The sequence below is a fragment of the Telmatherina bonti genome, assembly GCF_933228915.1.
Source record: "Telmatherina bonti genome assembly, chromosome: 8".
In the NCBI taxonomy this organism is placed as follows: Eukaryota; Metazoa; Chordata; class Actinopteri; order Atheriniformes; family Telmatherinidae; genus Telmatherina; species Telmatherina bonti.
Window position 1 is genome coordinate 7,284,418 of NC_136626.1, and position 13,261 is coordinate 7,297,678.

General features: G+C 45.4%; 1 protein-coding gene across 1 annotated transcript in view; it reads right to left on the reverse strand.

Moving 5' to 3' along the window:
- Positions 1–13,261, reverse strand: part of zc3h3 (zinc finger CCCH-type containing 3) — a gene marked incomplete at its 5' end in the record, with an annotated part of 92,081 nt that overhangs the window by 10,988 nt on the left and 67,832 nt on the right. Inside the window, 4 exons of the mRNA XM_079245345.1 lie at positions 4,981–5,112; positions 9,001–9,070; positions 10,770–10,925; positions 11,140–11,215. Coding sequence (XP_079101471.1) covers positions 4,981–5,112; positions 9,001–9,070; positions 10,770–10,925; positions 11,140–11,215 — 434 coding nt within the window. The remainder of the gene's footprint in view (positions 1–4,980; positions 5,113–9,000; positions 9,071–10,769; positions 10,926–11,139; positions 11,216–13,261) is intronic.

Sequence of the window (13,261 nt, forward strand, 5' to 3'; positions counted from 1 at the left end):
TGATGATCCGGTCCGCTTCCAGAGGTGGTTCAGTATGACCCAGGACCACAGAGAAGATCTGCAGCGGTCTGGAACGTTTTCCATTAATGACCTCATGACCCTTCCCAGAACGCTGCAACTGTTGCTTTCGCAGCATCGTTTCTGATTGGTTCCTGCTTGTCAGGGTGACAACACCAACCTGAACGATGCAGAGCAGCCAGCGCTCAGATCCTCAGCTGTTAAGGAGGCGCTCAGACCGATGGTGATGAGGGAACCCGTGGACTGACGGGGTGAAGAGTCAGCACGCCAGGCTGCTGCTAACCTCTTCATTCCTACAGAAGCAGGACGGGTTTTGTTCTGTAATCTGTTGTTATAAAAGCTCGACAGATAAAACGGAGCTGATGGGTGTATGTTCTTGTCCATGTGGTTGAACAGGATCGTTCTCCATCAGTAGAGGAGTCTTAATCCCTCATATGGTCGCTGGCAGAACTGTCTGAACAGGACTGTGTGAAAGCGGAGTCCATAACCACAGTAAGAAGCTGGAAGTGTCTGAAGAACTGCCTGCAAAGCTCAGTCTGCTCCATCAGCTCCATACATCCTCATTTTCATAAAAAGACAGGAACGGGGGGGGAGAGAAGCTAAAGTGGACAGAACATCTTTATCCCACACCAAGTTAACAATTTTCCACTTGATTTAAGGAATGCTGGGATGTCTCTGGGGCCTATTAGAGAGCTCTCTGCTGGGCCAGAACCAGGAGGAGTCAGCACATTTACCGAGAGACAGAAAGGAGGCACGGGAGGCGAGACCGAAGACGAGGCTGGGAGATGGAAAAGACAGTAAAATATATATTAAAAAGGGACATTGCATGCAGTTACAACTTGGGCACGAAGCCAAAACCCATTGAGAACAACGTGCGGTGAGTGGAACTGAACAATAAATGAGTTGATGGATGTTCAAACTGAAAAGAGGAAAATATCAAGAAAACAAAGTTTTCCTGCATCATCGCTGCAAACATGAACATGATTTAAATAACGGCGCGGTGTTGACACAGAGCAGATGTCAGCACACTAAGTGTTAAGTAGAAGAAGAAACATGGCTCTTCCACTGCATTGTAATGCTGCCAAAAAGTGGAATCAGGCTCCACTTTTACCGCAGCTCTAAATTCTTTTTGTCAAACGGCGACCTGGCATGTGTGTGAGCAAACAATCTCAACAGAGTAATTAACCAAGTGAATCTCCTGAATGCAGAGGAGATAAAAGATACTGGCAGATCTTTTATTACGCGCTGTAAAGTCTGACTGATGCATGTGCAAAATATGCACATCTTCCATTCATTTATAGTTTGTCATTTGTTTATTTAAGTTTCAAACTCGTTAAAATGTTAGAGTTTCTAGATAAACTGGGACTAAATGTCGACTTGTTCTGTTTGTTCACATCAATATCTAATCAGCCAATCACACAGCAGCAAGTCGATGCATGTAGTCATGATGAAGATGAGTTCAAACTGAGCATCAAGATGAGGAAAAAATGAGATTTAAGGTTGCTGAGTGTTTACTGGGATTTTCCACAAACAACCATCTCCAGAGTTTCCAGAGAAGGTCTGAAGAAGAGAAGATATCCAGCGAGCAGCAGTTGTCTGGACCAGATTGTGTGGTTGAGGAGACTGGGCGGACTGGTTGGAGATGATAGAAAGACAGCAGGAAGACCAGTAAGCACTGGTTCCAATTAAGATCTGCAGAACATCGTCTCTGAACACACAACCCGTCCAGCCTGGAAGCAGATGGTCTCCAGCAGCAGAAGACCACAGCGGGTTCCCTCCTGTCAGTAAGAACAGGAAACTGAGGCTACAATTCCCACAGACTCACCAGAACTGGACAATAGAAGATGGAGAAACGTTGCTGGTCTGATGAGTCTCCAGTTCAGTTCCAAGTTCAGATACACTCCAATAAAAGGCTTGTTTTTCTCTTAACAGCAAAACATTTTAACATGTTACAGAATCTGGAAGAATTTATCCAGACAGGATCCAACAACAGAGGGAAACAAACATAACTGGAAAAACACTCGGAGAGCACAAACCTCCACCATGGGCCACAGTTCTAAAAAAGTTCCTGGATCCAAACGGTGATCCGGATCACCACCAGAATTAAATCACTTCTTCTTTTTCACATTTCCAACAACTCCAACAAGTTATTGAGTTATGTTGAACAAAAACAGACTGTCATAAACGGCAGTGAAAACATAACCTCCTTGGCAGAGCTATGAATGACTGAATGAATGAATGAATAAATGAATGAATGAATGAATGAATGAATGATAAAAAGTAAAGAAAGCTGCCAAACAGAACCTGAAACATTTCCAGCAACGTGGCTCTGGAGGATTTTCTAATCAGCAGATTTGGTTGTGACAGGTGAGGGTGCCAGGACTGGGTATAGAAAGAATCGCCCACCAAAGGATTATTTTTCTTAAAACGGATTAGTCGTGGTCAAACAGCAACATCAAACGGCTGAATGTGACGCCTGTGCAGAAGGCTGGATTACATAAAGAGGAAGCCACGTATCATGTCTGCGCAGTTCTCTGGACATCGGCTCATCTCAGATGGACAGAAAGACAGACATGTTCAGATGAGTCCATGTTTCAGCTGCTTTAGGGGGATGTTGTCGTCGGGGGAAACTGTACGATGGTCTCTGTGTAGGACTTTAATAATGGCGGACTGTAGAGGAGCTGAAATCATGGACTTAAATCTGGAAACGGATTCCTCTAAAAAAACTAAACCAGTCTCTTCAGTTCCTAAACCTTTAAAAACTCAGCGAAGCTGATGGAACACTGTGTGTGTGTGTGTGTGTTGCTACATCATATGCATTTATTTTACCCTAAGCACTAGGACTGTGATGATATGCTTTCGCCACGATTCAATTCGATTCCGATTTTTTGGGTGCCGATTCGATTTAATTTGCGATTTTCACAATTCTCCCACATTTCTGATTTTTTGTCGACTAGAAACAGAAAAAATGTACAAAACTTTTTTTGCTCGTCATTTTTCTTGATTTCAAAAAGGAAAAAAACAAGACAGCAGTCAGACAATCATTCTGCTGCTATAATATCCAAGAAAAGTAAAAAGATAAACAAAAAAAATAAAATAACTAATTTTATAATCGACTATTTTTATTTATTTGATTTAAAAAATGGACTTTTTAAACCAAAATATTTTTTAAATTGTGAAGCAAAAAAATCCTGATATTCGATTTATTGATTTAATTTCCCACCCCTGCTAAATACAGTTCAGCTGCTTTGTCGAGACACTGAAAACTTCATTTTGTCCGTATGTTAACTAGAACTCAAATAAAGAAAACTTTATTTTGTGTTAAGTAGAACTCTGTTACGTGCATCAATTGCACTTGTGAAAAACTTGTCATCCCCGTTATCTCTCCAGGTGTTTCCAAGTAGCTGAAGTGGAGATCTGCCTACCCTGGATTTTATTGGATGCTTCAAATTCAGACGCTCCAATCAGCACAAAAGCTCACCCTTTAAAAGAGCAGCACCTGGAGGCCGCCACTCTCTTCTGTTTTCCTTTGTTTGTTCATGGCATGGTGGAACAGGTATGTGGGCAGGCATGAGGACCAGCTAAGTTGGGGCGCCTTTACATTTCCACATTTAAAGAAAAACTGTATTGATTCACTAGGGCAAGTGGCTTTTGCCACACCTTGTATATCTTTTGGTCAAGCTCTGGTTATTAGATTAGTTAGGTAAGAATTTATTTGGTTTGGTTTACAGATAGAGTCTGAGTTAGGCTTCATTTTGTTTTATTGTTTTCCTTGATGTTGGCACAGCCTCCCATCCTCTCCGACAGGTTCCATAATCCTGCCACATCCGAGTCCTGTAAATAAATGTCTTACAATACTTGTCTCCATCTGTGGTTGTCAGGTTGCACCCCTCCCAGGGGACGTAACAAATGGGGGCTTGTCCGGGATCGTTTTGTACCTGGAGCTGTTGACAACCGTGGAGTGGACAGGTCACATTACTGATAAATCGGTCTTCTGAACATTTTCAGGGGACGTAACAAACTCAAATAAAGAAATGAGATTTTACTGAGTGTGGACTGATCCTGCAGGGTGGGGGGGGGGTGGACAAAGCCAGGATGAGGCAGGATGGTGGCAGGTCTGAGAGGAGGAGGAGGAGGAGGAAGAATCAGACTTAACCCCTGAGCTGCTGGAGTGTCTGCCGGCTCGGCTCAGAGTGCCGTCCTCAGCACTTTTCCCATCTATAATTACTGCCTGCTATCCATCATACAGCCGGCAGAGCCTCGCAGCGCAGCGCTCCATAAACACACACACACGTGCACTCAGGCACAAACACACACGGGGCGAAAATCACAGACCTAAGCACTTCAGCTAATAGAATAAATATTAATATCCCTCTTGTTTTCTACATGCTCATTTCCACACACACTATTTAAATGAAGTCTGACAGTATGAAAAAGCATCTGTTTCACACTCCAGAGGAAAGGAGGAGGGGGGAGACAAAGGGAGGGAGGGGGAGAGGTCATGTTTGAGGAGGACAGCGTGTGTGTGTGTGTGTATGTGGTGATTTGAGCATCTTGAGACATGTGTAGGTGGCTCTCTGTTACCCATCAGACCCTCAATGTGTCACTCAAGACACTACAGCTATGCCATTATGGACCACCACCCCCTGCAGCTGTCGCTGCCTGTGTGTCGCTGCGTACATGTGTCGGTGTGTGTGTGTGTGTGTGTGTGTGTGTGTGTGCAGCCGGCGTATTGGTTACCAAACTACTTGTTTACCTAAGACTCGGTTTAACTTCAGAGGAACTTTATACGTGTTACACAATATAACTGGATGATGAAAAGGAAGGGCGGAGCCTGATGGCGTCAGAGCGCCACGAAACTTCGCAGGAGGAGACCAGAACAAGTCACCTTCTCTAAAAGCTGGAATTATTCACATCGTTTAGTTCGGAGCTCGTCTTTGCACCTTGTTTCAGGACGTTTACCTTCTGTCCCTCCGGGCAGTAGCCTCTGACGAAGTCCTCGCAGACCTCCGCTTTGTGGGACACGTAGACGTGGCTGTAGGGACAGTCGCTGTTGTTGCAGATTCCCTTCAGGAAGTAGGAACACACCGGCATCTGCAGACACACACCGACACACACCATCACACACAGACACACACGTGTCACACATGTCAAGCAAACACAAAGTACATCTTCATCGTGTGTGTGAGGACATGAAAACTCCTCATCAGGTCTTCTGATGACCTCAGAGCAACAACGCCACGTTTGTCACTGAACACATGAAGCTGGCGACGCCATTGATCAGCAGCGCCAAGGAGAAACGCCGATTTAATGCTTCCTGTATGGAGTCATCATCATCATCCTCATCTTCATCATCATGGCTAAAAAGCGGTTTCAGTCACGCTGATGGAGAGGTGGATGTGGAACCGGGTTTGGTACATCCTGATCTGTTACGCTCACAGTTCGTCCTCTTCATCTTCATCATCATCCTCTTTTTCTTCACCTTCTTGGCCGTGCTCTTCTTCAACATATTCTTCATCTTTTTAGTCTTCATTGTCTTCCTCCTCTTCATCTTCTTTGTCGTCATCTTCCTCGTATTCTACTTCATCTTTGGTTTCTTCATCATCCTCTTCTTCATGTTTTCTTCAACTTCTTCATCTTTGTCTTCATCATCTTCTTTGTTGTCGCCTTCGCCATCTCATTCCTCTTCTTCTTTTTGGTCTTCCTCTTCATCATCATCGTCATCATCATGAATAAAAAGAAGTTTCAGACGCGCTGATGGAGAAGTGGATCTCAAACCGGTTCGTTACACGTTGATCCGTTACGCTCACAGTTCATCTTCATCATCCTCATCCTCTTCTTCATCATCATTTTCATCCTCTTAGTTTTGACATCATGTTCGTCATCACGCACTTCAACATATTCTTCTTCTTCATCCTCCTCTTTGTCATCATCTTCCTCATATTCTGCGTCATCTTTGTTTTCTTCATCATCATCCCCTTCTTCACCTTCCTAGTCTTTGTTGTCTTCTTCCTCATCTTTGTCTTCCTCATCCTTTCCTCCTGTTGTCCTCTTCTTCTTCTCTGTCTTTGTCATCCTCACCAGATAAGGGGTGGGGGGGAACGTTCGCCTCTCCAGCGGTGAAAATGGCTGAAAGTGTCAGAGAGCCACTGGTTTCGCTGCAGCTCCGCCAGTCTGACCCACGCTGCCAAACAGGTCGTACTGGTTCAGCCTTTTTTCTGACTGGACCGCCATGAAGGTGAACACTGAACTCGCTAACCGGCAGAGCCTGAAGCATCTCTGAGCGTCAAACGGGCCGATTAGTGGACTGAACTTGCAGGGAGGATACGGAAGAGCGGGAAACATTTTAAACTGGTCCTCAGAACGACTGCTGGTCGGCTACAGCTGCTTCTCCAACATCCCTGCAGATGTCTTTCCTCCTTGGCGTTAACACACCTGAACACTGACGAGCAGCGAGCAGACAAACTTCTTTAGTCACGCAGCTGGGAATCACTTTAAAACACACGGCTTCAAGAGGAAAACCGGATAAAACGGGGGGGGGGGGGGGGGCGAGGTTACACATACGTGTAAACGTACATTAGGTTCTGAACACACACCACCGTCCCGTCCTGTTGCGTCCCGTGAGCGGCTGATTTGTCACACCGAGCAGCTAAATGACCTTAATTGCAGTTGACAGCAGCAGAGGGAAAGTGTGTGTGTGTGTGTGTGTGTGAAGAGATCTACTGCTCGACATGCAGGGGTGAGCCTGGTGGAGGCTGCTCTATATTTAGCAGTGGGGGGGGGACTCCTCCATGAGGAGATGGGATCTGTTCTACCTAATTAACTGCTACAGAAATATTTATCCAGGCTGCGGCTCGTCCAGCTCTCAGGATGTGTTTATGTGCTCTGGATGTGTGTGCAGACTGGGCCGGGGGTGGAGGGCGGGTGGTGTCCAGGCTGCGGGGGTGCCAGGGGAGTTGGCCTGCGAGTATCTGGTGTCAAAGTATTTGTGGTAGTTGGAGAGGGGGGGGGGGGGTTCAGGCTTCTGTATCCACACTAGTGCCTGGATCAGGTTAGGGGCGTCTGGATGTATAATCCTGACCCCCTGCAATGAACCCGTTCCTGTCCTGGGTGCAGGTGGGGGGCGGGGAGAGGTGGCGTGTCTAACGGACAGCTGGGCTCTCAACCAGCTCAGGCGGCGCGGTGACGGCCATCACAGGTGCACGACGCTGCGTGTGACACCCAGCAGGACACGCTGCTCGGCTTCGCTTGTCCCAAATTGGTGCAAAATGTTTGGCACAAACATCGAGCGAAGTCGGCAGAGATGCCGGTACATTCATGGCAAAAATGAAGCGAATCCATTTGTCCCTGGTAGCTTTGTCCACAAACATTAGGATGTTCGCGTGGGACGGCTGTTTACACATCTGCTTACCACTTGTTGCCAATGGCGACTGTCGGCAGTTTGAGCAGGTGATTTTGGCCTTAGAAGATGGGCTGGTTTATGCGGGATGTCGACATCCAGGGGAGAAAATAAAAAAAAAAAAACGTGTTTGCGAGACTTCAGCGTTGTGGACAGTTTAGCTGCGAACAAAGCGCCCAGACGTAAAAACCCGGCCGTCTTCAACAGAAAGGCTTCCAGGGATGTTAGCACTTCCGCCCAACACTAACATGCACTTGAAAAAGTGCAATTTCCGGGTGATGATTCCTTTAAATAAAACCTTTTTAAAATGTCTGCAGTTTCCTGGGGGCTAAAACACACAAACACACTCACAGTTTGTGACATTTTACACAAAAATAACAAACAGCAGCTCATCTGTGAGTTTTACTTCAAAACTAAAAGTCTGAAAACAAAGTCAATCATTAGATAAAAAACACAAAACAGAATAAATATAAATAAATATCCCATTGGTTTGCACATGTTGACAGAACAGCTAAACCTAAAGTATCCGGTCTCCATCTCCGTTAAAGGTAGGTTAGCATCGTTAGACTCCCAGAGGAGCTGCTCGCCGCAGCGTTTCGTCAGCAGTTTGCTGACAGGTGGAAACTTGCAGAGTACATCTGCAATCCTTGTTTACATTTAATGAACACTCCTGTATGCTGGACTGCCTCCAGACTAACTCATTTAGCAGAGAAAAATGAGTACAGTTAACAAGTTAATACAGTTAACAGCCTGTTGGTCTTCAATCTATCCCACAACCAGTCATTCAGTTACAATACTCCCACTTTAAACACGCCGCGCCCTGAAATTCCCTCGCTGGTTAAGCTGCTCAGGCCATGACCATCAGACAACCATGTTCCTGCTTGGAGCAGCAAGCAAGGCGTTATAATTCATTACTTGTGTTATTACTGTAAATGTATGACTGGTTGTGGCCAAATTTCTCTCCATATTTGTCCCCATCAAGCTCTCTTTAAACCAATCCTACATGTTATTCTTCTGTCTGGGAAGGAGACGTGTTCAGGAACACAGGTAGCGCGTGTCTTCTGCAGGGTGACACATACGTGAAGCATGCGCTTGGGTTGCCGTGGAAACCGCTGCAGGTTGATAAATCTGTCGCACACATGAAGACGCAGAAACCATCAACTGTCTTTCATGCAGGTAAAACAGGAGCTGCAGCTGATTGGTCTGTCTTTATGATGTGACGTAAATATTCAGATCTAAAACAACTCCCAGACGCTGTGAGGTGGTTCTGATGTTGCCGAGGAAACAACTGACCTCATTAGCAAACACATCGTTAGCTTATGTTCAGCTACACTGGCAGACTTCCAGGCCAGGGATGGAGATGAAACTCCTCCCTCCACCCCCATCAGGTGAGGTCCTCCTCACACCTTCCTGTCCATGGAAACAGGAGCTTTGCCAGGAGCTCAAATCCCATCCATGACGGCCGCATCCAACGGTGTGTCATCTTATACCTTCACAACGAAGCGCGGCCTGGCCTATGCCATGAAAACCCATAAAACACTGCGTTGTCCAACATCCACGCCGTGTGTGTGGGTGCACATTACCTTCTCTTTGGCAACCTTATGGGAAAATGGGCAGGCGCCATCTGCCTGCTTGCATGTCCCTCTCAGAAACCTGCAGATAAAAAGACTAAAGTTAAAGAAGTGGACCAAGCTGCTGCTTTTCTGAGCATTTACAAAGAATAAACCAGTTAGTTTTAATAAAACACGCCGTTCAACACCAAAGAAACACAGATCCGGGTCTTGTTTTGACTATTTCACATCACTGTGGAGAGCAGACTCCTCTGAGGTTTTCATCTTAGTCCACATTTACTGGCGTATTTGAACCAGAAGCTTCCATTCAGATGATTTCTTTACTTTTAATGGGACTAAATAACAGAGCAGGAATCAGTGCTGCCTCGCTGTGGGGCGTCTGCAGGACGGGGTTTACCGAGTGCTGCGTCCTGTGTGAGTCTCACACACTCACACACACAGAAATAACTGGTTTTCTTCAATATAACTGTCAGAAAAAAGGTTTTTAATAGATTTTATTTTCCTGTTTGGCTGTGATTGGCTGGGATGTCTTTACCTGGTGGCGGGGTCTGTGGCAGAGTGGCGCCCGGTGCAGACGACCTCCTGAGACGGTGTTTCCTGATCTGACTGTATTCAGCCACAGCTGGTTGGTGCACGTTACCTATGGGCGTGTACGTGTTTCTGTATGTAGGTGTGTTTCTATGTATTTGTATTTTATGTTAAATCTAGTTTTATTTTGACTACTTTTAGTTTTCTGTTTATTATTTTACTTTTAGTTGTACTGTTTTATCTTTTAAATTGTCCTCTTATATGTAATTTATTCTGTTTTTAGTTGTAAATCTGCATTTTGTGGCACTTTAGTGCAACTTTGTTGTTTTTAAAGTGCGTTATAAATAAAGTTGCATTGCTGGGATGAGAAGATGGGAGGATGGAGACGCGGTTGTTTGTGCCTTGTTGTTTATATATGCAGTGTTTTATTAATCAACTCTGAACTGAACTGGATGCTTCATATGATGCTGTTTGTGAAATTAATTATGACTATTTTGGTTGAATTATGATTGTTTTATAAAAATTTATAGTATCTGCAGCCCTCCTGGGTCAATCTGATCTGGCCACTTTTATAGCAGGAAACGTCCCGCTGTTGGACATTTTTAGAACATATAAATTACCTCTAATATGAACAAGTATGTTTATTAGCTCTAAATAATATCCTCACCATATTTGTGACGTGTACCAGCGTGTCATAATGCATCTACATATGCTCTTATGATTTTAATGACTGTGAAATCTGTTCTCTTTTCCTCCATAATGAGGTATAACTTCATGTAAATGAGGTTTATTATGAGACACAAAACGAGGATCCACGTTAAACTGTTGACTAGAAGGTTTAACACAGAAGTTTATCACAATTTTATTGTTCATGCTTTATAAAACAGACAATGAGACAGGGTCAGTTTGACCCGAGAGGAGAGCAGGTGTGACTGTTTGTTGCCATTAAAATATGTTTCAACAGTATTCTGGCTAAACGTGGAACATCACAAACCTGTGTTTTAACACAAACAGTCAAAATAATAAAAGAGTTTTGCTTCTTTTTGCTTAAAATTTAGGAAATAATTTAGGTAAAGCAGGTTTTTAGCTCCTAACTTACAAAAATAAATGTAAAATATATTTTAATGTTTTGTAAACAAGTTTGTAAACAAGTGAAAGATATTTTGTAGATGTGAAGTTAACGCTGGGCTTAACTTCTCCCAGCTGGAAGCTCTTACCTCTCCCAACAGGGTGTTCCTGTGTGTTTTTGTTACCTGGTGCACACGGCCACCTTGTCCGGGTCGTGTATGAAGGGACAGCTCGCGCCGCGCTTGCATTTGCCGAAGCGGTTGTAGTACATGCAGAACTGCTTCTGCTGCTTCTTCTGACGAGCGTGTCGGATGATGGCAATGCTGCGCTGGACCGCGCGGCTGGATGCAGCAGATAAACACAAACCACGATATCCATGATTTATCCATGATAAAATGCACAGCTTCAGTTTCAGCTCCGAACAAAGACGAGGAAAACTGTTCACACTCATTTTAAAAGATGTGTGTTTACAGGACGATGCTCTGAGAGCAGCTGCTAGTTCACACATTCCTCTGTGTGCTTGAAACCAGATGAAACAGGAACTGCAGACGTTACCTGGCTAAGTGGCGAGTGCTGGAGAACCGGGTCAAGGCGGGGTTCATGTGTGAGACGTGGGGGCTGGAGGTCCTTCCTGAGTGTGGGAAAAAGCTCAATGTAACATCAGTCCTCCCCCACACGAGAAGTTGTTACTTCTGGTATAACTACTGTTCTCATTTCATTTTCATTTTTACAAACCACATTAAAATACAGGGACACACCAATAAATACATTGTATGCTTGTAAAAATTTGGACTCCCTAGAAGTTATCTTCAGCTTATAAACAGGAGCCAACAGTTTATCATAGACATATAATAAAGAAACAATCCCACATTTTCCACCCAAAACCCCCTAAAACTTAGATCCCCAGATTTCCTCAGGTCCACAGATACAAAACCTCAACACAGGTACTGGCACAAAGAAAACATGTATAAATATATATAACATACAATAGTTACACTAAAAGTGAGTTTAATTTCATCCTCAACCTGTTTTTTTTTTGGGGGTTATAAAAGAAAGTGATAACACTAGACATAGTGTTTACTAGAAGATGTTGTTTTAATCTCTTTTTAAAAATGTATAAAGTTTCAGACATTCCAAATGTCTGGACCTTTCCAAGTCAACTGAAACTAGTGCATTTCAGTTTTCTTTTCTTTCCCATAAATAAAATATTTCTTTGTATTGTAATCATGAGTGTGAGAAAAGATTGGGATAAGGTGTCTGAGTCTATCATCAGATCCAGATACTACATCATACATTATGCACGCATTAAGAAAGATGGTACACTCTGTGAGCTCAAGAGGTTTGTAAGCATAAAAGACGGAGTCAGAGGGAGCATTAAAATCACTCCATGATATAAGTTGAATTTATTTGTTTAGTAAGACCTGCAGTGTGTTCAGGGAGCAGAAAGTCCAAACCTAACAGACTTCACAACATTTCACCCCAAGACGATTCTGGTCATTCATGTTTACGTCAGCGCATGGCGGTCGCAAAGCTTGGATGTCCACTGAAAAACTCCAGACCAGTCGAAGAGGAGAGGCGTCACTTAAACGTTTCTGATTGGTTCCCTGTCAAGGAACGCCAGCGAGCTGCCTGGATTCATGTTGCTGGCCGTACAAACTGGAAACCTGCGTCCTGTTATATAGATGCTGTTTGGTCTGCGGTTGGCCGTTTGATGTCTCCAAAAACATCGACTACTGTCCGTCTGTGTACTTAAGGAGACAGCTGAGAGACCGTGGCATGGTGTGGAGTGGCATGGTGTGGCATGGTGTGGCGTGGTGTGGCATGGTGTGGAGTGGCGTGGTGTGGCATGGTGTGGAGTGGCATGGTGTGGCATGGTGTGGCATGGTGTGGCATGGTGTGGCATGGTGTGGCATGGTGTGGCATGGTGTGGCATGGTGTGGCGTGGTGTGGCATGGTGTGGCGTGGTGTGGCATGGTGTGGCATGGTGTGGCGTGGTGTGGCATGGTGTGGCATGGTGTGGCATGGTGTGGCATGGTGTGGCATGGTGTGGCGTGGTGTGGCATGGTGTGGCGTGGTGTGGCATGGTGTGGCGTGGTGTGGCATGGTGTGGCGTGGTGTGGCATGGTGTGGCATGGTGTGGAGTGGCATGGTGTGGCGTGGTGTGGCATGGTGTGGCATGGTGTGGAGTGGCATGGTGTGGCATGGTGTGGAGTGGCATGGTGTGGAGTGGTGTGGCATGGTGTGGCATGGTGTGGCATGGTGTGGCATGGTATGGCATGGTGTGGCATGATGTGGAGTGGCATGGTGTGGCATGGTGTGGCATGATGTGGCATGGTATGGCATGGTGTGGCATGATGTGGAGTGGCATGGTGTGGCATGGTGTGGCATGGTGTGGCATGGTGTGGCATGGTGTGGCATGGTATGGCATGGTGTGGCATGATGTGGAGTGGCATGGTGTGGCATGGTGTGGCATGGTGTGGCATGGTGTGGCATGGTGTGGCATGGTGTGGAGTGGCATGGTGTGGCATGGTGTGGAGTGGCATGGTGTGGCATGATGTGGAGTGGCATGGTGTGGCATGGTGTGGAGTGGCATGGTGTGGCATGGTGTGGAGTGGCATGGTGTGGCATGGTGTGGCATGATGTGGAGTGGCATGGTGTGGCATGGTGTGGAGTGGCA